This window comes from Drosophila mauritiana, chromosome 3R (assembly GCF_004382145.1).
Source record: "Drosophila mauritiana strain mau12 chromosome 3R, ASM438214v1, whole genome shotgun sequence".
NCBI classification, from domain to species: domain Eukaryota; kingdom Metazoa; phylum Arthropoda; class Insecta; order Diptera; family Drosophilidae; genus Drosophila; species Drosophila mauritiana.
Genome location: NC_046670.1, coordinates 24,637,431 through 24,664,933, shown reverse-complemented (window position 1 = coordinate 24,664,933; position 27,503 = coordinate 24,637,431). Strand labels below are relative to the sequence as shown.

General features: G+C 46.2%; 1 protein-coding gene across 1 annotated transcript in view; it reads left to right on the top strand.

Moving 5' to 3' along the window:
• The window catches only part of LOC117144629 (interference hedgehog), a 120,749-nt gene extending 99,238 nt beyond the window's left edge, over nucleotides 1-21,511 (top strand). The window contains exons 6-12 of the mRNA XM_033309924.1: nucleotides 1,414-1,554; nucleotides 2,159-2,290; nucleotides 3,107-3,204; nucleotides 9,008-9,237; nucleotides 11,358-11,741; nucleotides 12,074-12,132; nucleotides 19,448-21,511. Of these exons, the coding sequence (XP_033165815.1) occupies nucleotides 1,414-1,554; nucleotides 2,159-2,290; nucleotides 3,107-3,204; nucleotides 9,008-9,237; nucleotides 11,358-11,741; nucleotides 12,074-12,132; nucleotides 19,448-19,566 (1,163 nt within the window). The 3' untranslated portion in view covers nucleotides 19,567-21,511. The remainder of the gene's footprint in view (nucleotides 1-1,413; nucleotides 1,555-2,158; nucleotides 2,291-3,106; nucleotides 3,205-9,007; nucleotides 9,238-11,357; nucleotides 11,742-12,073; nucleotides 12,133-19,447) is intronic.
• The last annotated feature ends 5,992 nt before the right edge of the window (nucleotides 21,512-27,503 follow it).

Genomic DNA, 27,503 nt, shown 5'->3' with positions numbered 1-27,503 from the left:
AGTGTACAAAAGCGTGAGAATATTGAGAATATACCAAACACACACGTAAATGGGAGGAGTACGTCCTTGCCCGCCTGCAACTTCATTGCGAGTTATCCGAGTCCTTATTCCCGCTGCGCCTTTTGCCCGGCTCATGATTTATTATAGTCTAATGCATATTTTGTGGCTGCAGGAGGACAGAGCGCTCCGCACACGAGCTACACTTGGAAAAGTGACTAAGTATATGCTATAAGGCTAGTTTACAAATATGTTGTAGCATACTCTTGAACACTATTACAAAAAAGTTGCATCTAAAGCCCCAAGCAATGTAGTTTATTTAATGGGAATTCATTTTTTTCTCAGTGCAGCTGAGAGCCATGAGCCATGAGCTATTTGTGTGCCACTCAGTGATCAATTGTAATTTTCTTTCGAATGCAAATATCCTGGAGAGCGAGCGCGCTGCTATCCTTGCTGGGCTTATTTGTTTTGGCCAGAGCAATAGAATATATTATTTGATATATTGCACATCGTATGTACTTACTAAAAAGAATTGCATCAATAACACATGTTTGTGCGTCCACTGGAGTAGTCAGTGATAATTTGATTGGGTCCTAATCAGTGATGCAGGGCTGCCCAGCGCAATCCCCTTTCGTCGGCGCCCCTGGAGGCCGTAGATGGACTCCAATTTGATATGTATATTGAGTCCAATACACATATACATATATGCATGTTTATGTATTGAAGTGTCTCTGTGCGCCTTTTGGTTTATTGAGCTGTTGATACTCGCACTTAAATGTGGAATTTTCTGGGGAAAAGCAAATATCAGCCAAATGAACGAAATCCCCGAGAGCTTCAGCATAACAAAGAAACATGGTAAAGAAAAAACAACAAGACTGAAAACTAAAGTAAAAACAAAAAAAAAAACGAACTGCTGGCCATTTAGTAGGCCCAAAAACAAAAAGGACGAAATACAACAATGCCTAAGAAATGTCCATAAAATGGAATGAAGCCATCGAAGGCGGCAGCTGCCGTTGTCCTTGATTTAGTCGCCGCACAGCAGACATAATTTTTAACAGCTGCAAAATAATGCGGCCACAAATATAAATAAACGCCGGTCCCGAATTAAATCAAACTATGCCCCAGTTGGGTCAAGGAATGAAATAAAAAAAAAACAGAAAAGGGGACTTCTAGGGGCACTTGCCCAGTCGAAGTCCAAAGTTGGAGACGCGTAAATGCCGTTTTCTCTCATTCAATTTGCATTCGGTGCGCATTTATTTATTCAAATTGTGTGATGTCCTTGCCCAGCCCCACTTTGCATACACATTTTTGGGTGGACAGCGGGGACACTGGGACCACTGGCCATTTCTAATGTGTTTTTCTACTCTCTCACTGTGCTCTTTTCGTTCTTTTTTTCTCCATTTTTTTGCCCTCCAGTGCCGCCGAGGATTCATCACATTAGCACCGGCGGACATTTGCAAGTCAAGAAGGGCTCGTCGGTGCGCATCGAGTGCTCGGCCACTGGTAATCCAATGCCGAATGTGACTTGGAGCCGCAAGAATAATATTTTGCCCAACGGTAAGATTGCGCATAAGTGCCAGGACGAGTGTGCCGTGGCCCAACCAAAAAGGATACCCGCCAAACAACCGAGCAACCAGCACAAACCAACCAAAGGCCACGCAAATTAAAATCGTAAAGAGCAGCAAAGGACGACGCGGTGGCGAAAACGTAAATGAATACAGTCGTAAAAGAAACTTTAAACAATTTCCATAAAAATGGAAAGTCAAAGAAATTATATTTTCTGCCCCGCTTTCGGCGACCGCTTTGCTCGTCCTTTATTATTAAATATAATGCTCACTCCGCCGGCAAAATCGCAGTGTGTGAGAGCGGCTGCGTTGGTGGTTTCTTCGTTGTTTGGCGGACAACAGAGCCTGACCGTGGTGAAGGAGGACTTCTGCCGGACATCACTGTCACTTGGCCGCACGTTGATTCTCCGTAATTGGCTCTGTCATTTCTTGGGCTGCGGACACTCGGACTATCGTACTATCGGACTCGCGGACAAACGGACAGCTGAACTAAAGGACAAGCGGACAACCAGAAGCGTACTTTGGATGTCCGTCCGTGTGGCGGCGGCCTTATTGGGTTGCATTTTTCATGCGGTTTTCATGGCTCTCCGTTTCAGGCGAGGAGAAGCTCCACTCGCACGTCCTCTCCATCGAGAATGTGGATCGGCACAAGGGCGGCGTCTACATATGCACGGCCAACAATCGCGTGGGCCAGCCCGCTTCCAGCCAGGTCGTGCTCCATGTCCTGTGTAAGTATGCCACCCACATCCATATTTAAACACTGGAAAAAACAATAACAATATACATTCGGAATATTTTCGAAACAAGCCGAGTACATATCCATTAGTCAAACGGAATAAAAATGTCTCTTTTAGCTCGAAACAATTTTGTAAAAAAAACTACTATAGGTAGGATCTTTTTTTTATAGTAAATATTCCACATTTGAATTGGATTCTTTTTCAAGTGTAGGTACACAATGGCAGCGAAACGAATTAATTTTTTCTGTGCGCGACCGTGCCACCGGAGTCCGCCTGTCAGTCCAATTTATGTCAAATCTGATTTCGATTTCGAACGGGTATTGACTTTTAACGCTCTCGCGGCACATGCATTCGCGTAGATGATGGAGTCATGGAAGGGCAGAGGTCACGGCTCAGCGGTCAGGGGTTGAGGGATGAGGGCTGAGGGATGCCCAGCTGAAATGGGGATTGCTCTTATTACATTTACACACTTACCGACATTTATTGGTTGGCTGGCAATTATTGAAATGCCTGGCGGGGACTCCTGTTCGTTCTGACATTTATTAAGAATTTATATGTCCGTATAATTTTGATGCGAGTTCGTTACCGATCCGGTTGCCCGCCCCCTGGTCATTACATGTGCTAATTACATGGCTCCCATCCCAATTTACACTTTACTGCTACCAATGTCTGGGGGGCGCCATTGGGCCATTGATTTTTCGCGTTCGCTACCATTCGCCAGCCATTCGCTGCCATTCCGTGAGACAGGACAATGTTCATGTTATTAACTAATTTCTTAACATTCTCTTCGTTATTTTGCGCCCGCAGTTTCGCCGGAAATCTCCGTGGAGCGTCCTGTGGTCTTCTCTGGCGAAGGGCACGAGGCCACGCTGGTCTGCATCGTCCACGGCGAAACACAGCCTGAGGTATGTTTTAATTAAATTTCATACATAAATTTTCATTATCGCGCTAGCTCACTTGGAAACACGTACAGCAAACCATACTGCGCCCCCGCAGCGGATGCTACAGATACACAGATACACCGCCATAGATACACAGATACTCGGACAGACGGACAGATTCCGATGCCCATATGTATAGGGCACATCCCATAGACTTAGCCGTCTCGGGGAGTCCATTGTTAAGCTGAGAGTCGAAAGCAGATGACTGCTGCCACCACGCATTAATTAAAAGTCTACAGCGGCAAATTGAAGTGCAACACAAAGTGCAGATAAGAGATGATAAAAAGGACGCAGCGACAAAGAAGAGGCGCCGAGCATAATTTTAATCAAACATCGCTCACAAAAAGTCCGAGCGAGATGGCGACACTGTGCGAGCGAGAGCCGCTGAGCGTGTCCTTGTCGTCCTGTTGCCGAATGCATTTTCCTACATTCAGAGCTTTTCTGCAGTAATTTCGACTTCACTTTTAGCCCGGCTCTCACTCTCTCATCCTCTGGTGTTTATTTTTGTGCTCTGCGCCTTTTGTCGACATTTAAATTAATACGCTCGGCTATAATTCAAAGTAAAATTGCGGAAGTTGCCAAAGCGGAAGTGAGAAGCGGCGGTCTACCGACCGAAAAAAAAAAAACATCAAAAAAGCACAAGAGAAATGCCAAAGAACTGAAAAGAAACCCAAAATGACATGGCGCACACACAGGCGAGAAGAGCTGGGCGAAAATGGAGGGATTGGGATATAGTAGGGTGATCCTTTGCTGCGAAAAGTCAGCCAGGACATTACTATAATTATTATCCTGAATCCTTTAACCTTGAATTGTATTTAAATGCAATTTTCAGGCATCTAACTTTAATTTATTTATGAAATAGTCAAGCATGCCAATCAGGCAGAAAAACCAAGTCATTGCCCTTAAAACCCGGCTAGATTGCAGATTCCTTTGCACTGCCTGCCCAATAAAGCCTTAATAAGGACCTTGCAGGACCTTAATTTGGCCAGAAAGTGACCGGGCTCACCCTAACGTACGTAAGAGACGAAACCCGAATAATGACTTGCAACCGCAAATGTCAATCCTTAAAATTATACAGCTCCCGTTTCATTTCACTTTGTTTCGCTCCATTTTTGGCCCGATTCGTGGTAAGTCCGACCGCCAGCGACTCTGGGCCCGTTCCACGAATTTTCCGACAGCGCATTAAGTTTTTATGCTATTTAATTTTTAACATTTTCTTTTTTTTTTTTTTTTATGGCCCTCGTTTTGTGGCCGCAAAGAGTTGACTGCTTTCCAGCGAACAGCGTAACTATTTATTTGCCAGCTAGCTGGTGCTTTTTATTTGCTCTGTCCGACACATTTCATTAAAGTCGTTGGCCCCCTTAACCCTTCGCTGGCCGCCATGCCTCGTTTTAACCCCCTGCAGCCGAGCGTCAACGTCAACGCCTCCTGCTTTGCATTGTGCATGCCATCGCCAGTAGTTGACGGAGCTGTGGGCGGTTAAAAGCGGGGTGGGCGTGGCATTTAGTAGTCTTTGAGAATGGCATTTCCGCATGCAATTTTTACATTTGCTTGCCTCTCGCTTCTCGTTTTGGCCGCAGTTCGTCATTTTCCCTCCATTCATTTAATGCTTTTCCCCTTTGCCATTTTTTATGTTAAGCTTTTCTTTTATTTTTGTATCCCTGTGGCTAAGTGTATACAATTTAACGCTTCCTTTTCGGTTGTTTTTTGGGGCTTTTTTTAACGAGCCTCCAAGTACTTGACTCTGCTCCACCTGCAACTGCATATATACACATTTCAAGTGTGTGCCACAGACACAGAAAGTTGTGTGTTTTATTTTTGCGAAAAATGTTAATTAAGGAATTCATTGGCATGTAAACTCTGCAGCGAGCCAAAGGTCAGTTTAATTAGCGTGATAAGAGGGGGAAAGTTGGGCAAATATCTGTGGCATGCCATATGTACTGTAATTACGGTCACAAATCTGTTGCATAGAATTCTCATTCTCGTTTTCATCACTGGCACAAAGGTGCAAATGATCGCCAGCCAATGAACTAATGAGTCCTGATGCAAATAATAGGTATATATACATATATGCCCATCATTGTTCGAATTGTTCTTGTGCGGCGTGCAATTTTAATTATGTCTTGTCAACGATATCCAGGCAGTTCGATGCGGAAAAACCGCACTCCACGCCACACGGGGGCTCCATATTAATTATTTAGCGCACATTGAAAGGTACTACATACGCATATGTATGTATATGCATATGACATTCCCAGACTGCCGCCCATGCATTGGCACTTATGTGCATATTTACATATTAATTACGCATTGCACCACGAGCCCAAGTCTCGCATATTCATAATCCATTGATATTGTCGATTTGTTGCATAATGAATATCATAAACATGCTCTAAGCTCCGTCTGTGTGTCTCTGTGTCTGTGCCACTCCACTGAGGCTAACCAGCCACCCAACCACCCAACCACCGGGCAGCAACAAAGTCATTAGAGCAATTGTCATTAACATGAGCGACGGCAATGAGACAACATCATTATCAACGTCATCGGGCGGCGGTGGCAGTATTGTCAACGATGTTGTCGCCGTCATCGATGTCGGACGCATTAAACATGCAGCAGCATTTGACATAGCCATCAACGTCAGCAGCTAACAGCATTAATGGGCGTCCGTTTGGACAGCCACTGGTCCCTAATACGCCCGCACACCACCCACCACCGACTATGCCCGCCTCCCACACCCACCCTCCTAAACAAGGAGCCACTCTGATGAGCTTTCATCGCTCATCAGCGAGCGATGGTGGATGGGGGGAAAAGGGGAAAGATACGGCTGCCATGCCGCTACTATGGCTTTTAATTATTTCGCAAATTAATTTCCAAATTGGTAATTTTCTTCACATTTACACACTCGCACACACACACACACATACACACGAACGCAGCGCACGTAATGAGTTTTTGTGCCCGGGTCGGAAGGACTGCAAGTTGGCCTATTGGCCCGATACGAAATGAGATGTTTAGATGGCACAAAATTGCGAGATAATTAGAGGATTCGTCGGTCTGGAAATTGCTTACTTGCCATCACAACGTTGCAAAAACTACTTGATATACACACGATTTAAGTGGTAATTTATCAGAATGGTATCAACGAAGACAGGTTCATGAAGGGTTCACAGATTAGCGAAAGCTAAATGCATTGCATTACATGTTTACTCATTTACTAGAAATGGTCTCTAAATATGAAATTTAATTTGAAATACCCATATTTCCATTGAAAGCCATATTATGCAGCGCATTATACCATTTATTTAAACAAAAAGGGGATTATAGCATATGAAACATTATACTCCACAATTAGTTAAACGAATAAAATGTTCGTTGAAATTAGTTTAAGGCCACTAGAATTACCCAACTTCTGGGGCATAAATTCGATTTAACTGTGTGCAACATGTGGCATATAGAGCAGTGTGTAAAGTCTGAGGAGATGGCCCGATTATAGACTTAATGACATGGTAGACCAGCACTCTAAACTGCTGTTCAACTACTGTCATTAATTACGGCAAAGTTATTTATTGTCATTATCTAATTTCTATTAGCTTTTCCCTAGGCGGCAACTTTGGGGAGCAGCTGTGCCACGGCTCTGACCAATTGGTGTAGGCAACAACTTAAGTCAAACTGTGGCCATTAACAGCGACACCAGCAACACCAGCAAAAAAATAGGAAAGCAGCGGCGATTCCACACGCAACTCTCTTATGTGCGTGCCAACGTGGCGTATGCGTAATTCCCACATGCCTCTTGCAATTATTTTCTTGGCTCTCAGTCGCTTTTCCCTTTTGTTTTTGTTCCTTAGCGCGTTTTCACTCGCAGCTGCCACCCGTCTAACAACACTCTTCCTTTGGCAATTTCCGCTGTGCCAGCGAAGGAAGGTATTGCATAATAGATTGCCAGACCAAACGGAAGGGAAGAGAAGAGGAGCTGGTGGCCAGGACTCAGGATCCTGGAGCTACAAAGACGGAATGCCAGTTGGCTGAGGCACGCATACACTTCTGCTTTCTTTTCTTTCCTTTTTGGCTGATTAGTGTTGATTGGTATTTCTCGCTTTGCTGCTCATCAATGCTAATTTCTTGGCGCTTCTTCGTCTCATTTCGGTTTGTTTTGTTTCGGCCAGCTTGAAAGTTGGCCAAGTTGCTTGTTTCGCATCGATTTCCTTTTCCGTGAGCAGCGAAAGCAATTGAAAATTAAGCGCAAGTGCAAAAGATTGATTGGCGCCACATTTGCGTGGATCTATTAATGAAGTGCACACAGGACTCGGGAGCAATCAATTGCCCCATCCGTGGAGCAATTAATTCAGTTAGCTGGCAGGCAAAGCCGGGCAAATATCAAATAAAATAATTTCTGGCCATTTTTCTGCCACGTCAACACTTATGCCTCGTTACGCACGGTTGAAGGAACGTTGCCAAGACAATTCCTCTCAACGATGATGATAGTGGTCAAGGGAATGGGTTGGGGTTCCAAAACTAGAGCTTAAATTAAGGGAAAAAGCGTAAAATCAACAGCACAGCCATTCAGTCGGCTAGAAACAAAAGGCACGAAAAACGCAAACATCAACATTTTGGACAAATAACGGCATGGGCAAAAAACATTTACGGCTGCACACGTACACATATACGTTGGGAAATGGGTGGAAATGGGTGGAAATGGTTGGAAATGTCTAAGCGCGCTGGTGTGAGTGGAAAATATGACAACACATATGCACTGCTGACAGTCATTTTAATGGAATATGCGGCGAAGCACCGCCAGCGTTAACTAATCCAGCCAAATAGGAGCAAATAAATACTAGACTTGCAAATAGAAATGCCACAGATAGCTGGCTACTATCTACCCACTCACTCTCATCTGGTTTTTACGTTTGCCTCTATTTGTTTTAGTATTTGTGCCTTTGTGGGCACGGGAACTGGAGATTGGATTTCGGTATGTGCGTCATGGAATCGAGCACCTGCTGCTCGTGGTGCTTTTGGAGCTGCCCGTATCCCCTGTTAATTCGTGCGTTCTGTCCTTGCTTATCTGCCGACTACGGCCCGTATCCGGCCGTAGCCTGGCGTATCCTGCCGTATCCTCGCGTATCCTGTCTACGAGCTGTCAGCGCGGCGACAGCCCGGCGCTGCAGTGACTCGCGCCCTCAATTCATTTACAAAACACGCACGGTCCTCTCCGTCTGCGTAGTTGGCATCCGAACACACTCACATGACCGTGAGTCCTTTTTCGGGATGTGTTTGCAGAGGATTCGGGACTCGCACTTGACACACAAAACATGTTGACGTAGCTGGCTGCAAAAATATGTTGCAAACAAATAGGTACAAACAATGCCGATCCGTTGCCGAATCGAAGATGAATTTCATGCCAGACGTCGTTGGCCACAACTGCTGGGGGGTAAAAATCTGATGGGAAATCAATAACCGTCGGTGGGGCACGTCGATCTGGTTTTCAATTTCAACAGGAATTACGCTTAATTGACGCTCAAGTGACAGCCGCACGAAGTGGCAGTGGAAGTACTCTCGCCGCAAATCGTCTTAACTTTTGCCCCCCAACCGGGGAACCTCCTCCACCGAACCCCCTTAAAAACACTCGACCGCAAAACTCCAACCTCGTCCTGGTCCAACCCGAGAGCACACCGGGTACACCAGGTGAAACGCAATCACGCACACCACTCACACATTCGCCAGTTCGAAACTCGTGCTCGCCTCGATTGACCAAGTTTTCAATTATTTACAGGTAATTTGGTTCAAAGACACCATGCAATTGGATACCACGGAGCGGCACATCATGGAGACGCGGGGATCAAGGCACACGCTGATTATACGCAAAGTGCATCCGCAGGACTTTGGCAACTACTCCTGTGTGGCGGAAAATCAGCTGGGAAAGGCACGCAAGACCCTCCAGTTGAGCGGAAAACCGAACGTGGCCGTTTTTAATTCACCGCCAATCAGTCAGTACAAGGACAGGTAAGATTTCGATTGCAAGTGGCCATGGATGGGAAACGAGTTTGGGCCACGTGCCAACTTGGACAATGCTTTGGGTGGACAGGTGGGTTGGGTTGGGTTGGCTAATTACGACTACGGCAGGGCCACGACTTTGTAATTGAGCATAAAATGCAAAATCCGTTGGAAATGTCAGGTGCTCCGGCCTGATTGGACATTAGACACTGCCCCTGGATGTGGCTGATGACGATGATGATGATGATGCACTGAGTAACTTTATTAGATTAATTTCGTTGACTGACATGGCAACCGAATTACGGACAGCTGGACGGACGGACAACTCTCCGGGCCGCCAGTGAGCATACGTAAACGTAGCGTATGAAACTTTTAATTGGATTAGCTGTCATCAAACACACGCACACACAAGGGGGACGGGCAGACAAAGGCGGACGGATATGGGAGCGTTGGTGGAAAAGTGCGGGGAAGTCAGCCAAGCGACAAACAAGCTCACATCTCACATCACACCACTCGAACGAAATGGCAGAAGAAATAGACACAGATAGACCGACAGCTAGATAGCTTTGCAGCGTGTGTGTTTCTTGTTTTTTGCACCAAACGATGTCGGCCAGGTTACACCTTTCAATAATTCAACCCAAACGAAATCCAATAATCCGCTGCAAAAAGGTCAAAGCGGCCAAAAACGTCAGCTGTGTGTGGCGCACATAATTGCGAGCTAGCAGCCATATTGCGCATACGCCCCGTTAACGCAACTTTGCAAAAAGCAACTAACCGAACATTTTGGCCATGTCAACTTTGGCGCTGATTTCATTTCGTTTCATTTGCTTTGATTCCCTGCCGCCGGAAACTGCTGCCGGCAATTAAGCTACCAAAAAGCCCGAATCGAGCATACAAAGTACGCAAAAGCGCCTTTTCCTCCTTTTTTTCCGGTCCCTTCTCAGCCGTCTGGCGCCAGTCGCCGGCTCTTCAATTGTTAATAATCATTTTTATTGCTTGCGTTAGTTTTATGCTATATGCGAAAAGTTTCCTGATTGGCGTTTTATGTTTTTATTGTGCCCAGGACTTGAAGTTATTAGTTCGCATGGCCCAATAATCATACAGAATACATTCGAGGGCAAAACAAATGATGGCCCGTGCCGACACAAACAGGATGCCAAAGGACGTTCGTCCTCTATGCCATCAGCATCCCAATGCTGATTAACATTCAAATTGTGTGCCGACTTTATCGCAAAGCAATGAACTTGCGCCTTTTGTAATGGCGTATTGCGACATCCCAGGACGAAGTGGGGCATCCGTAATTAGTTGTTTACTTGAGCGGCTCCATTGGAGTGTGGCCATAAATAACTTTGTCCATCGTCTGCCGGCTAATGAGCTGCTCCGATTTTAAAGCACAGCATCGCGCCAACTAGGGGTGTTCAACCTTTAAGCCAACACGGGGGGCAATGGCCAAAAATGCAGTTTCACCCACCTCCACTTGGCTTCCTAATCGCGGTACAATGCACCCAGCTGAAGGAGTCGGGGTCGGTCATATAACTTCATTTACACTTGAGCTGAGAATGTGGCAGGACTGTTGGCTTTTCGGTTGAATGGACGCATTGTGCGAGCAGTTTCAGTTACCCAGGAACCAAGCACTGAGATGCGAGATGCGAGCTCCGAGATGCGGGGCAGCTGGGCAAACAAGCAGCCAATAACAAAGGCGAGGGCGGGCATTATGTTAAGACTGCAGCAACAGCAAGCGACGGACGACGAACCCCGAGCTCCTTACCCCGTGATCCCTTACTCCCGATCCCGATTCCCGGGCAACAAAGCTGCTGGCTGGCTCATACGCAGTATCTTAACCCAGCCATTGTCGTCAGCCATTGATTACGTTGTTGTTGTCACTCTGGAGGTCCCTATTCCCAACCCCCTGCCCCGATGCCCGTCCAGCATCTTGACGTGACTGCCGGCTGCGTGTTGGCCTTAACTGCAGTGGCTGAAGCTCTCAATGGAGAATTTAACAATTACATATTGATTGCCAGCGCCTCGGAATAAATCCCCCGCCAACTGTTGCACGCGAAAAACTTTGCGATAACCAAGCCACTCACTCACTCACTCACTCACTGACTCACTCCGTCCTCCATTTTCAGATACAACATCTCCTGGGCCGTCGACTCGCACTCTCCCATCGAGGAGTACAAGCTGTCCTTCCGCAAGTTGCCGCAAGGACACGAGGTCGTTGGCAATGCCATCGACTCGCCCTCCTCCTCCTCGTCGATGTCCTCCTCCTCGTCCCAGATGTACGGCTCTGGGCTACATGCGCATCGGATTGGCAGCAACATGGGCGGACTGTCCGGACTGTCTGGCAGCGGCAGCTACTCCGGCTACGGCAACGTGATTCACTGGGGCCACAACGACTGGCGCAACGTCGTCCTGCCGGCAGTTCCCGTTTCGCACCACTACGCCCAGGGCATGAGCTACATGGTACGCGGCCTGGATCCCGATCAGCATTACGAGGCCACCGTGCAGTCCAGGTGAGTCGGATGGTGTCAGATTATAAGAGCAAAACTTTACGGCGCACTGTAGGGAGTTTTAAGCCGCACAGTGGACACGAGCACCGAGATTAAGTTGGCCGGCCTGATGGGATATCGCATTGTTCTACGAAATAGATTAACGGAGTGGAGGGATATGCAGTTCAGTGCCCACTGTGCGCTGCGAGTGAGCCAATGTGGCTAATTTGACCACTCGAGATATTATTTATAGTCGCATAACGGGGGAGCTGCCATCATTAGCAATCATTTGCATATTAATACCGGTAATGTTACCGAGCTCCATGATTAATACAGCAACCGGCTCTCCATTGCAGGAATCGATACGGATGGAGCGATTTGACCAACAGTTTCGTCTTCTCCACATCATCAAATGGTGAGTACTCGTTCTGTAGCAACTACTCGTTAGTTCTGTAGCGTCTGCAAACACAATAGAGCATCCTTTCCGTGTGGCAATCATGCAAATACCCTTACACAAAATTACAGAAAAATCCGTGTACCACTTGATTGGCGCAAGTCGTTTAATCCCTTAGGGTATTACTAACTCGGCTAGCCGTGGGTCAATCGAATACATGCCATTTGCTTGTGTGCTCTCTGTTGCTGGCTGTATGCATAATAATTTGGTATTATGCGCTGCTTTCGCCGATAATCCACAAAAATCACAATGAAGCTGCAGCGGGCAAACAGAAAGGCAAGCCATAAAAATAGCAAAGAATAAAATTCTCCAATCGCTTTGTATCGCAGCCCGAGGAGAAAACATGTTCAAGCTGTCATAACTTAATGCAGTTAAATTTATTGCCGAAGCTGGCCAGTGAAGCGTGAAGTGAACACGTCGCTTTCTCGTTTGTTTTCGCTGCGAGAGTTTCCGCAATCATTTCACACACAGACACCCAGACCACCACCTTGCACATGCACAGCATGTCTGTTATCACACACAGTCCTTAGTGCACTCATAGCACATAGAAATCGCAGCTTAATGAGTTCTTTGAGTAGTGATCACCCTCGTCGTTCCTCATCTGGGTATCAATTTACCACACCACAGGATCGTGGGATCCTCATTTTAAATACCTAAATCAGCATCAAAAGTCCAAATATAATCGATTTGATACAAAAAAATAGATATTTCCAAAGCCTTTTTAGTTGCAATATGACTGAAAATGGTCGTATAGCTGGAAGAATGACAGTTTTGTGCAGCTTTTTATCAATACTAACGATCCCTATCACTTTTGGGTGGATATGGAAAAAATATTTTTTCGATGAATTTTCACTTTTTTGTAAGGGGTAACATCATTAAAATTTGCAAAAAATCCAAAAAATTTTACATTGCCAAATTCGATTACCAGTCGTTAGGAAATTAAATTAGGAGTTCAAGAATGCATGGCATTCCATATTTGGACAATTATTTTCAGATTTATGGCTAAAAAACTGATAAATTTATGACCAAATACAAAAGAAAAGACTTTTAGCAAAGAATTCTATTATATTTACAATTCATTTTATTTTGAGTATTTGTGCTTTAACATATTTTAAAGGAATTTCCTTGCTTTCGTTGCCAATAATTGGGAGAAGGCAACAGAACTTGGGTAAATAAGGTCCAATCCTCGTGCTGCATGAAGTATACGCCACGTTGGCAGTTACTTTGACTGCCAGTTGATAAATTTGCGGTTGAGAAAATCTCCATGTGTGTGCATAACTAATTGATGGCGCACAGTCTTGACACTGCATAATGAGGGTGAAAAATCAAATAAGGGCACAAGGCGGCGCTAATTGGATGTTGGCGAGCCCGGAAGTCCTGCTAAGTTCCTTGAAAGTCACCTTCGTGACGGCAATAAATAAACAAAGATGCAATGCGTCGATGGCGGTACGACCAGGTGGATAGGTGGGTAGATCTAAATGCACACTCGAAATCCATTTATATGCAAAACTATTGTTGCGTTGCATACGGAATTCGGGCAGCTGGAAAAGCGGGAAGCGGGAAAAGACAGGGGAAAAACGGCAGGGAAAAGTGAAGAAAACGTAGGTCTGCCAGCGTGAAATGCGGCGCGCACAGAAAAGCGATTTTCCATGCAAATGACGCACATTTGGCGGCGCCGGCTCCAGATCCGCTGTCTTTTGCCATCTTTTGGCTGCCATGCCACTGCCATTGCCATTGCCAGTGCCTCTGCAACTGGAACTGCCATGCGAAATGCATGCAAATGCAAATAGTGCACGGTTCAGTGCCGTTGCGGCTGTTGCAGTTACGCTGATGGGTCTTCTGTGCCCCGTTCTCGGGGCAAACAAACGCATAAATATGCAGTGGCAACAGCCACAGCAATAAGAACAATAACAAAAGAAATATGCAATAAACACGCACATGGTGAGTGAAATACTCGAGCTGCCAGCCGGCAGGGACAAAGCGAAGCGGTGAAAATTTAATAAAGCAAAACGTGAATGCCGCACACTCACAAAAGGGTTTTCCCTTTTCCTTCGCGCGAGGAAAAGCTTTAGCCATTCGATGCCGGGAAATGGTATCGATGTCGCCTGCCGGCAAGACGTGTTGCTTTTGACGATCCTGGTCCTGGCGCACATGTATCCGCATAAGATGCTGGCATATGGCATACGAGGTCCTTGCGCCTCCGACTTCATTACGCGCCATTGAAATGCCATTCCATGGCGCTCCATCGATGCGAATTGCAACTTCGTTGGCGGCAATTTATGGCTGCGCTTTGTGCTAATGGAAATGACTTCATTATATTTTCGAAACGTAAACAATTTACGCAATTAGTGACCGAGCATGCGATGCAATAATAACCGCAGCAGCCCCACCACCACCACTGCCAACGAGGTGCAATCGAGCAAAGCGGCAACTAATGAGCCTGGAGTGTCATAGCAACAATCCTCGCACAATAACCGTAACACTAAAGGACGAGAATTGTCCTAGACTGCTGTATGTACACACACACACACACACAATCGCCATACACACAAGTTGAGAGAAGGGCAGACAGGCAGTCAGAGAAATATCAGCAGTTCATTTACCTGTGCACCTCAGCACGTAAACGTGTCCTGGAAGTGGAGCAAGGTGGCCCGCAGGACTCCTGCCCTATCCTGGCCACTAAGGGAAAGAAAATGCCAATTGAGCGCTGCCTGCAGTTCACATTTGGACTCCATTCGCCACGCATTCAAGAACCTTGGATCCGCAATATGACGAGCTTCCACAGGTAGACACATTCCAGCTGCAGATGACGTTTGTTGAAACAATAGCACTTTGTACGCTAAAGCCAATGGGAAGTTCAACAAGTAACAGTTAGAAGGAAAAGGGGTTTCTTTTGTGGTGGAACCACCGATAATAACTAACGGAATTAATATAAGGTTATCAGCTTAAGGGGTTGTATGAATGTACAGTAGAATGAATAGTACTTTAAGCTCAAAGAAATTATATTTTAATGACAGATTTGAGCCAATATCTTTATCCATCCACATTCGCGTTCATTACAGCTTAGAAGGACAATTTATGCGGCACATAATGGGTCAGCTTAAGGACCCCCAAGGGCATATCAACTTCGATTTTCCTCAGCCATATTATCCCCATTGCGAATGGCCTCCAAGTGCATTTAATTTTTACGATACTTCGTCTGCCATCGCGACCCATTGTGTCGCTGATATTATCCTTGTTGCCATTGTTTTTGTGTGAGTGTGTGTGTGTTGCCATTGTCAAAGCCCCAATGCGTGGATGTGACTAGGAGGGCGGAAGAGGAGGAGCTCGTAGAATAGACTCCCCGCCAGGTATGCAGCCATTTACATCATGGAGTTCAGTTATAGTAACGACAGTGGAGCACGCGGGCTCAAGGGTCAGGGGTTACGGGTAGCAAGCAGCACATAGAGATATAAAAAATAATGCATTTTGTGCACGCGAAAAAATACTCGACATAAAGCAAAAAAGAAGTTAAATAAAATTACAGCATAAAGTAAGGCAGCGATGGTGTGTGAATGCGAATGTTTGTGCGGGAAAGTGGGCATTGGGCGGACGTTTGGCAGTAAGGAATATCAGAAAATGAAAGACTCGTTGAAAGTTGCGTAAAACTTGCTGAAACTGCCAACTGAGGAGCTGCTGCAATAACAGCAATAGCAATAGCAAACGCAACAGCAGCAGCAGCAGCAACTCCAGCAACACCAGCAACAGCAACAAGGCATTCAAACGATGACAAAGTGGACCCTTACTGCATGTCCTTTAGAATGCGTCGGGGCGACGTCGCCGCTCCTGGCACTGAGCGTCTGCTCAAAAACTTTCAATTTACTCGTCCTAGTCGACGACGGCGGCCATCGTGTCCTCCGGCCCCAGCTCCATTCCACACCCTTTCCCCTTTTTTCCAGGCCCTTCCCTGTGCGTTTGAAGCTTTTGTGTTGCCGCTGGGAATACTTTAGTCGAGGCCCCGCTGAACAACTGCAGCAGCGTCATCGCTTTTTGCGTTCCATTCTCTTTTTTTCCTGTTTTTTTTTGTTTGCCTTCATGTAAGTTGGAAAGTTTGCCAAGGCACACACATATACAGAAGAATCGGGGAAAAAATGCGAGAAAAGCTGGGAGAAAATGAGGCAAGAGCCAGCCGAAGTTTTGTGTAGTGGCAGCATAACAAGCACACAGGCAAAAATAGCACCGCCGCTGCTCTCAGTTGCAGTTGCAACTTGCAAGATGTGTAATGCGAATTCTCCACGTGAATGTTATGTTTATGTAAAGTGCAGGTCCCACAATGCCAGCCCAACACCATGGAGCTTTTGGAGGAGCCACAGACAGACAGACAGGCAGACCGAAAGACTGGGGGACAAGCAACTGAGACACTGTTGCTGGAGTTCCTGGCCACAAACGCTGAGTGCTTGCATACAAAGGAATGTGAAACTGCATTATACTGCTATGGCAGCATAAGTATTACGCCAGTGATGAGCTTTAATCTGGGCAAACCAGATATAATGGAGAGCCAAATCCGTGCGGTCAGCCGGCGACAAACGAGCCACTGGCCCGCGTTGAGAATTGTTGAAATGTCGCTGCCGGGCTGCCAAACTTGAAAATCCGCGGTGAGGCAGCCGCTGCTGCGTTTTGCGAATCTCTAATAAACTAGCAGCACAGCCCCGGGCTTGGGCCATGCCACGACCATCGTGTCACCTGTGCGAAAAATCGGATTTGCCTGCTGTACTTACCGGGCACCGGCAGCAAAAAAGCGCCAGGACATCACAACAACGTCCTTACACAGAGAGAAACATGTTGATCAAAAAGGCAAACTACAAATTACACCCCACATACAAGCTTGAAACTTTTCTAAGCCAAAGTTGGCATCTTAACCAGATTAAAACCCATTTCGTTTTGACATCTAGCACCACTTTTATTGCTGTGTAACGGCTGACCAGCAAATCCGCGTCCGTCCATGTCGATTGCATTCGGCCATTTGTATTTGTTGCCGCACCGCAATGCTATAACGTGAAAAGCGCGTGGAGGATGTGGGGGAGCTGTGTGCCGCATGGTCAGGATGTGGGGGTTGGGATGTGGTGGGTTGCGAAACCGGACAGGTGCCGAAAAGCGTACCCGGAGCGGACCCACTCGCCACTGCGGCGACATCGATGGCTGCGCGCTTATTTAGCTGCGCAAACGAGAAATCACAAGTGACGTTACGGTTTTGTGCCGCCAACCGCAAGCAATAAAAGTCGTCACGACAGCAGGACAGTGGGTATGGCATTGGGGAATGGGCAGTGGGTATGGCATTGGGCGCGACGCATTAGCCAATCGGCCACATGGTCCGGCTGCTGCCGATGCTGCTCCTGCATCCTGCCAGCCTGCATCCTGCATCCTTTTCGCCATCACGGGTACGTGGCCGCGTCTGTTTTCATTACAAAATTGCCGGCGTTAGCTGGCACCGCAATTGACAATTTGCTTTTATTTTATGTTGACAGTTGGGGAATTTATATGGTAATGCCGGGGGAGTTTCTGTGTGTGCATTGCCCGTCGGCCATTTTTCTTAGTCGCTTTACCGCCAACAGCCAACAGCGAACGACTAAATGGCCAAATGAATAGAGACATACGAGAGCGCTTTGGAAACATTTGATGCACAAACAGAAGACACACTCAATTTGGAACGAAAATTGGTGTCTACAGGTATTCTTTCAGAATCTAACACTATACCAATTTTATTTTTATAAAACACAAATTCAAAGGTATCTTAATGGCTTTATGAAAATATGCTGTTCATATTTTTATGATCTTGTTCATAAAAGCATCGTTTCATATTGTAAGGAGTTCGAAAATGAAAGTTGTCATGCTTTGGAGGCGTTGGCAACCTAGATGCCTCGATAGATGAGCTGTCCCGGTTGCTGGCCAAACACGTGTGCAACATGCAACCTACATTGATACCACGTCCGGCACTTGGCGCCGCCTCGCAGCAACATTGCCCCATTCCCCGCCAGAAAGCAGCTTCCATGCGGAGAAGCGTCCGATGTTGGCTGTCTATTAAGAGTGTCAGCAATCACTGGGGGCGGGGCGGCATCCTTTCTTGCTGACTGGGGGGCATGTGGAGCATTGAGGAGATGTGTGTGCTTTAGATATGTCGCTGCCGACTGGCTGGCAGGCCATCAAATATTTATAAGATTTATTCGCCCGCAACTTGTGACAGTGCGGCAATCGACAGCGGCAGATAAAGAAGTCGATGTCCCTGGCAGCCAGGACATTTCATTAAAATCGATGTGCGGACGGATGATATATGTATATATATGTACACATGTATAAGTGTATACGTGTATATGTGCAGGCAGGAGCTGATCCTGGTCCGTAGGTCGCCTCATTTACGGGTGTTTACTGAGTCAGATTCGCCCTTTGAAGCCCGACTCCAGTGGCTCCAACCATCGCACTATCCCTACTTTCAACTATCCTAACTTTCAACGACTGCTACACGTACGAATTGCAGATGGACCTGTCGATCTGTCAACCTTTTTGAATCACGGTCTGTCAGGTTAGTCTCGCTCTAGCTCTAGCTCTATCTCTTTCTGCCATCCAACTCTTTCTCTTTCTAACTCTCATTCTCTCTCTCTCTATCTCTGTCTTAATCTGTATGTCTGCCTCCCTCTCTATTTCTGTCTCTTTGCATGTTTCTATCTGCATGATATTTATTTTTTAATACCTTGTGCACACAGCTCAGTATTTGCGCTAAGCCATACGGAATAACTGAAATATAGCAATATAATAATAAGAAAATAAAATCGGAAATAAACCAAATACCATATACATATATATTTGAATGCGTTTGTCCGGACAGTTTACCAACTATTTGGCGTACCATTTCCGTTGCCATTTCAATGCTCGATCAAAAACAGAAAACTACGTGGACGAGAGCCGAAAACAAGTTTTAATGTATGCCATTCAAAGTCCGTTTAGATGGCAAGTGTGCATGTGTGCGTGTTTGTCCTGGCGAGGTGTATTTCATATATATATATATTCCCATATATCCATATATCCATATATCCGTACATCCACATATCCATAGCCATTGAGTACATTTCAATCTGTTGACTTGCATGCCCGACCAATTTGTTTTACGACCGTATATAGAGCAATGAATATGGAAATGCACACATTCGTGTGCGATATGCGATATGGATTTCTATGTACCATTTCTTTTTGAGGCCTTTCCGAGTGGATTAATAAAAGCGAATGCAATCCATCTTTATTGCAGATAACGAGATGAGAGATCTGAGCGTCACCTTCTACGGCAGCAGCGCCATCAACCGACAGAAGCTGGGCCTCCTGGCCCTGAGTTCCGCCACTTTGGCTCTGAGCCTGCTCGTGGCCTAATTGCTTTCCAATTCGACCTGAGTTACGAATTTCACCGCCAATAGCACAGTAAAGCGAATCGATTGACTTTGATCTGGGCCAGCCGAACGGAGATTGGATACCAAGGATACCCAAGGATATCGCGCTCCTGCACAACACTCTAGTCGTTTAAGCGATGATCCACATAGGCATAAGCATTTCTCATTGTTCGACTCGAATTTCTCAAGCAAGTTTAGTGAATTAATCAAGAAACGCAAAACGGAACCATACATTATACATGTAACAATCAATGTAAAAGAGCATGCAACTGTTCAAACTAGGACCCATAAAGCATTCACTACACCCACTCACACCCACATTTGCCGACCATTCCAGCACTCAAAAATAAGGAAAAAAAACCCCACTGTACATAGATTTTATTGCATACTCCTAGGTATAAACTGCACCAAAGAAAAAGTCACTCGACGACCGAAGAAATACATTTAAACATAACTAGTATGTACTCGAGGCTAAAGGGATGATGGCCAGCGATGAGCCGGGGGTCAAGTTCCCGGGGTCACGGTGGTGTGTGGAGTACTTTGTAGCATTATGCGGATAGTTAATTTAATTAATACATGAATGCATAAACTAATTATCGGATACGGCACTGCCACTGCATGCCACACCATGCGTTTTAGTCAAATTCAGAATCCAGAACTCCAACTAATTTGCAGCATTCGAGACACGGAGTGCATTTGAATGGCTTACAGCAGACAGCGTTTTCTAGCTTTTTGCAATTTGTATGTATGTAGCGCTAAGTAGCTTAATTGACCGCATAAATGCAATTAAATTAGTCAACAGACCTATTGATTTGGTATGTAAATTAATCGACACACAAAAATGGCATCCACATGGCTATTGGATTACAATTAGTGCGTAAGTGTAAATAAATATGATTGATGATGGCTAACAGTAAATACCAGTGAATCGCAAACAGTAATAACTATAAATATATATATATATATATATAAATAAATTCCCGAACTTGCCGGGCTTTATCTCAGACACCGAACAGTGGGTGTGGCCAAGGTTGTTTTATGTAAATATAGTGCAGCACAGTCATTCGAAATCTCATGATATATGTACTTACAGTTCGATACTCGTATTGTTGCTTCAGAACGCAAATGGCACCTTTCTCGTTTGGTTTTCCGGCACCCTCGAATTATCCTTTTTGGCAATCCGAAACCAAAGACCAGAAGACCGGACAGAAATCGCACCCCTTAGATGCAGTCACACGTATGAGCTAGAGGTTAAGTGAATATTGTAATGAGATTAACGACAATGACGCCTACATATAAATAAATGTATAGGAGAGTAAAATTTAATTAATTATAAAACTCAGCCACATACAAGATACGCATTCTGCTTTTCTAGACTTAAATGAGGTGGTTAAATAACCGAATAAAAAAACTTAGCATAGAGCCATATGTGTAATTAATACTGCTGCCGAACGATTGGCCACACAAAGCGAAAAGTGAATTACAGTAAAGTATAATTTGTGTTAATGTGAATGTAAATGGATGTGCAACAAGCGATACAATTAATATTACAAAACGCCACAGATAAAGTTAAATCCCCAAACCTCCCCCAACTTCCCAGGCCCCCAAATCACCAATTCCCCCAACCGATTCCCACTCAAAGTTGCTTTGGTCCGGCGACTGGAGCCCATCGATAAGTTAGCTAAATGATAATGAGACGATGACGATGACGTCGGTACTCAGTATATATATACACCTGATATAGCGATCGAGCCGTTACTTGTATGTGTAATTTACAGCTTAGTTATAGTTATTCGATTTTGTTAAATGCAACAAGAAATACCAAATCTACTTTAAAGTAATTATAAATGCTAACCCACACCAGAACATTTTCGGTATTGAATGTATATGTGACTAGAAACCGTATGTGTATGTATATTTGATTATTTTGTAAAATTTTTCAAAAACTATAAATAAAGTCTATATTACCATATAAATGTAAACCCGAGGCTTCAACCTTTTCTCTGTTTTCTCATAATTTATGCAGCCCCCTTTCAGAATGTATTTTTCCACTTGTGCCGCTGGAAAGTGGAAAGTGGATTGCCCTCCGCAGAACGATGATGCTCATCAAGCACCCTTTACCGACTCCCCCTCTTGCCTCCTTGGAGACGTTGCAGAATAAACACAGATGCAGTTGCAGCTGCAGACGCTGATTCCGAATCAGATTCTGATAGAGATGCACGGATGCAAAGATGCAAGGATGCAGCTGGCGGGGTGCTCGTTGCGTAAATGCAAACTTGGTTTATTTTATTTACTCCATCCAGTTGTCATAGCCCAATGCAGCCGGCTCACCTTTTGTATGTTGCTCGGCGATGGCTGTGTAGACATTTAAGTGAGCCGGCAGAGATGACGACCCAGCCAGCCATCCACATCTACGCTCGCACCCAGCCCGACCATCCGTCCGTCCCACATGATGGAATGGAAATGAAAATGGAAAAGTTTTCGTGCCGCCTCCCAGCATCCACAGCCACATTCGCATCCACTCGACTGCCAGATTGGAGTAGCAATGGTTACACAAGCTCTGCTGGCAGCTCCAGGAAAAACTTTAAATGGAAAATTTGACAGACAGACATAACGGTATTTTAAATGCGATCCGAATCACACACATGCGTCCCAGCAGCATTGTGTGTCCATCAGCAGCTTAGGCGATATGTTCAACACATTCTATAGCATATATACGACTATATCCTTGGCTTACCTACTCCAAGTCCGAGGAGAGTTCAAAGTGTGCTTTCTGTGGTGGGGTGCATTGAAAAGTTTAGCCGGCTAATGAAATGGCGGCTGGCCGGGATCAAAGAACGTGTGCCGCACGGCATTAGTATCTCGCTGCATTTTATGAAAAATAAATATATATAATTTAGCCCAAAGCGGGAATAAAGAGAACAAATTCCATCCGGGGCAAAATTGCAAGGTGCAAATGGCATGAAATTACCGCATGGAACTGGCGACCCAAAATGTCTTGCCACCGCTCCCTCTCCTCCTGGCCCCAATCGAAAGTGAATGGGAGCGGGGGGCTGGGCACGTGCAGAGGGGATGGGGGCAGGACAAAACCCAAAACAAGTCACCGAATCTTCCACACGTACGTATGAATGCGCCCATGTGCGTGTGTGCACCTCATTTCCGGCCATTGTTTTCGGCCCCGTACACGAGTCTCCTGCCTGCTGGGGCTGTCGTTTAGCCGGTTCCTGCATTTCGGTGCACTGAGAGAATTAAAAGTGATACAAGATTGTTAGATACTTTCAACCAGCCTTGAAGATGTTTATCTTTAAGATAAGTGAAGGAGTAGTACGGATACATGTAGCACCTATATCCATAAGAATCTGTCTGTTTTGTAGCAGAGAGATAACTTTTGATTAACCCTAGACTTAACTATAATCTTTTTAAGATTCAGCTAATATTAGTTTTTCAGTGTCCTGTTTCGTTGTGTTCCCAGTTCTGGTTCGGGGTGCCATTCTCAATGCCATTCTCGTTGGCGTAGTCGTGCCCGTTCTACTTCCTGTTGTCGTTTGGCTGCTGTTTTCACGTTATGAGCTACTTGTTGTCCCGGTGCCGAGGCCTCCTGCCATCCCCCTATAACCCCCTAACCAGCTCCTGTATCCAAACATACGCAGATGCGGATGCGGATCCGTAGGCCTGGTGTTGCGTGTGTGCGACATGTTTACATAAAGTCCTTTACCGCTTCTAATGCATTATGGCAACAACACGAACGCCACTCGACGCTGCTTGTATTTATCGTACGTTCTCTTGCCCCGGAGCCTTGCCTCGCCCGGGCTAGTTGAATGCGACAAGCGGCAACAGCAGCAGCAGTAGCAGTAGGAGCAGCAGGATGGGAGATGTGCTACCTGCAGCGTGCAACGTGCAACACACAGGCACACTTTGAAATATCACAGACGCATCGCACACAGACACACTGCTGCTGCTGCTGCTGCTGCTGCTACTGCAACAAAGACACACTCACAGCGCTGCATACATATTTGCATACGATATTTATTATGCTAAAAATAAGCCAAGATTTAAAAGCAGGCGAAATAAGGCCAACTTGCCTGTGTGCCGGCGGTTCCTCCATTCCGAGCTGCATAATGAAGGCGAGGCGGGAAAAAAACAAATGTCATGACAACTCTCACTCAAGCAGCCTTCACACCTGCCTTTCGCTTTTGCACACAGTCTGCTCCGTATCCGTATCCCCTTTGTGCCACCGGAAGTGGGTCACGTATGCTCGTTCTCCTGGGGCTCCTCGGGCTCCTTGGTCTCCTTGGTCGCCTTGTTCGCCTTGGTCTCTTGGTCGAGACAAAGCGGGGTTGGCTGTAATTAAGCCCGCGATGATGATGGCGTCGTTGCCAAATGGGCTCCGCGTTTGTTCCTCAAGTGCCTGCGCCGGATGTCGGCTGCTTGGGGGAATCTGGTGATTCGAGTTTGAGCGCAGCCAACCTTTGAAAATTAACTTAAATTTTTAAAAGCTTAATTCGCTTGCCAGTTTGCTAAGCGGGGCCTAAGACGTCTGTAATGCGTTTAGCGATAGGCATTTGCATGCTTTTAGGCGCGCCGCATCTACGAACAAAACAGAGCAATAAAAGCGAGAAGCAAAACAAAAGGCTGCCATAAAAAGTGCTAAATCCATTTTGCAACAGACGGCTAACCCAGTGGATGGATGCCCACCCAACGAACCACCCACTCGCCAGCCAGCCAGCCAGCCAGACTGCCTGTGCGTGTAACAAGTGCCACTCAAAAAAGAGCGAAAAAAAAGAAGGTGGAGGAGAAAAGGCGGGCTGAATGGAAACAATGAAGGCGAAAAGCACTTAATAGGCTGCCACAGCGCCGTTGACATGGCCATTTATATGCCGCAACTTGGCAGCGTTTTTAATTCATAATGCAGTGGAGGGAAACAAAGGCGGCGCTGACGGGGGGCGTGGCCCCGTGCCCAGGATGTCGGAAGGACTTTGTGACACCAGGCTTCGCCTCTAAGCCAACCGGGCTGCTGTCCACTATCTGAGTGCTGCCTGTCATCGCCGCTTTTCGTCGCAACATCGAAGCTGAAACTGATTCCCATTTTCAATGCGAATCCAGATCAATCTCTGTTCAGCGAGCTGTCGTCGAATTCAGTAACTGATTTTGGCAACATCGAACTGACAACTAAACCAAGTTGGCCACGATACCGAAGGTAATTAATAAGCTTGACAACGAAGTACATGGCCAATACATGGGTATTCCTTCTTTTGAGGACACTATCGAAACGTCCTTTGAATTCAGCAATCCTCGTCTGCTCAATGTTCGCTAATGAAGGGGGAAAATAAGCCATCTCTGAATAGTCATTCGATTCCTTGCTTGAATGGACTTCTTTGTTGCCTGCCCTTCTTATTCATAACATTGTAGCTGCAGGAGCAGTCGTCGTGAGTCCTGAATCCAGCGGTCCAGCTCTTTGTTTGCTCCCCAAATTGGGACATCGCTACGTATACGTAATATCATTTATAAATACGCCTAACAACACCCAGGCCCCATACGTATTGATGTGCAGCTAATGCGACCCCAGAGAATGACTGGGCAGCAGCCGTTGTAGTGGCGGCAGTGGCTCCATCGGCAGCGGCAGCAGGACCTCCAGGAGCAGCAGCACCACCACCAGGAGCTGAATCAGAAGCTGAAGCGCTAACGAGCTGTGCCTTGGCTGCAATTGTTGCCGGAGCTGAATGCCAAAGCAAATAGCAGCTGAGGGGCAACTGAAACTAAAGTCAAATGCAGCAAAAAGAATTGTAAAAAACGAGGCAGCAGTGGCATACAACAAATAGCAAGTTTGTTCGGCGCCAGGGACACCAAAAAAAAGAGGGGGTTGTGGGTGGTGTTCGGTGTTGGTGGGTGTGGGGCACAACCGGCAGGCAACCAAATCAGAAAATCCGATTTGCATGGATTTGTTGGTTTCTTTTGTTGGCGTAGAGTATCCTTGCCACTGACGCCAATGCTGTTGCTGCTATTATGCTGCACAGAATGCTTGCTGTTGACTTTTTGTTATTTTTTCTTAATGTCTGCTCAATGAAAAACGTAAAAAATGGGAAATAAAAGTTAAAAAAATGAGGCAAGCCGGCTACCGCTGCCACTGGCATCGCCTTTGGTGCCCGCTGAATTTTGCTTGTTTGTTTGTTTGTTTCTGCTAAATTGTGTTTTCCCTGTTCATTCATTCGTTTGGCTTTCCCATCCGTTTTCTGTTCAGTTCAGTTCTGTTCTGTTGCTGCGGAATTTTTCAGTGATTTTACATGTAAGCATCCTTGTGAGCTCTGTGGCATGTCCACAATTGAGGCAGCCACTGCGAGTCCTGGCAGGACAAGCTTGCCCTTTCGGACCGCCTCGCCTATCGTCCATCTGGAATCCCTGTCCGATTTTATATGTTTACCCCGCTTACAACTCCGTTCTCTGTTTCTTTTCATACCCGCTAGTGGGTGATTCCGAGGGTATATTGTGTTCGTGCATTCAAATGAAGACGGTCTGGTAGTCTTTGAATGGATTCCCAATTGCCTTTAAAATGCAAGAAATTCTGTTTATTTTAAATATATTTATCCTCTTTGTTGAATATCATTAAAGTGGTTAATCATTGAAAACTAAATCATACACGATTTAATAAGTAATATCTAGTCGAATCGTTCCACCTAATAAGCGCGTTTTATATGTCTCTTTCTGAGGGCAATTCCCGTGGAGAAAGCGTCAACGAAGTTTTCGTTTTGGACTGCTACATCGAACAGTTGCTTGGGGGTTCCCCCCGCCCGTTCCCAATGCGGGAATCCACCAAGTCCAAGTTCCACCCACGGATTTGCCTCCTCCAGTTGCCAATTGTTCGATTCTATTGCACACTGTTGCTCACTGGCCACATATATTCGTGTGCGACTGTGTGTTCTACAAGGATTTCCCATGTACAATAACGTAATCTACATAATTTTCTTTCAGTTTGGTTTCTCTCATGTCTCCCATGTCAACATTTCCCACACCGTTTTTCAATTTTTGTGGCCAGGCATTTGACTTTGGTTTGTCCTTGCCGAGAGGAGCGCACTCACTCACTCACTTGTTGCCCACCGCCCACTCATCCACTCAGCCGCCCAGATCCACCCACATCCACATCCAGCCATGCATCCACACATTGAAGCGGGGTCCTTTGCTGGTCGCTTCCCTCCTGTGGCAGCATGTGTTCGCCTTCCGGCAGGAAAGTATGAGTGGGAGCAGCAAGCTTCTCGACCAGTGGCTGTGGGAAGCTGCATGCGACCCACTGCATCAGCAGCCCGTGCTTCAGTCATGGTCTACTTCTCGCCAATCGCATTATTATGCGGTACATTGTGGCCGGCTTTCAGCGTTGCCATAACAGCAGGACCAGGACCAGGAGCAGGAGCGGTGGCAGGAGCCGGAGCAACGAAGCTGGTGAAAAAACTCCAACTGCGGCGCCAGCTTTGCACACACGGCTGAAGCCATAATCCATCATAAGTTAAAATGCCTAACCCATTTGCAGCAAAGATCGCAGTGGCCATTGTTTGCCTTGGTGAGCCCACTTCGCTGGCCAATTGTTGATGGAAATCCATTTCATTTTAACATGCTGGCCAGCGGCCGCAATTAGTGCACATCCAGAGCGAGGGGCGCTTACTTAGCTGGCTTTCAGCTGCTCCCGCTGCTCCTGCTGCTCCTGCTGCTTTTGCTGCTCCACCACCGGATCCGAGTCCGAGTCCGGGTCAGCCGGAGACTCCGGGCGACTGTGTGTCCAACTGCCCGGCTGTCAAGCCCTTGTTGTCACACAGAGAGAACCTGCAAGTCCGGCACATGGCATGCATGCAACGTCGTCGCCTTCGCCGTCACCATCGTGGTATCTGGACGTTGTCAGGCAGCTGCCAGCTGAAGTGGCATTAACTTCTCCGT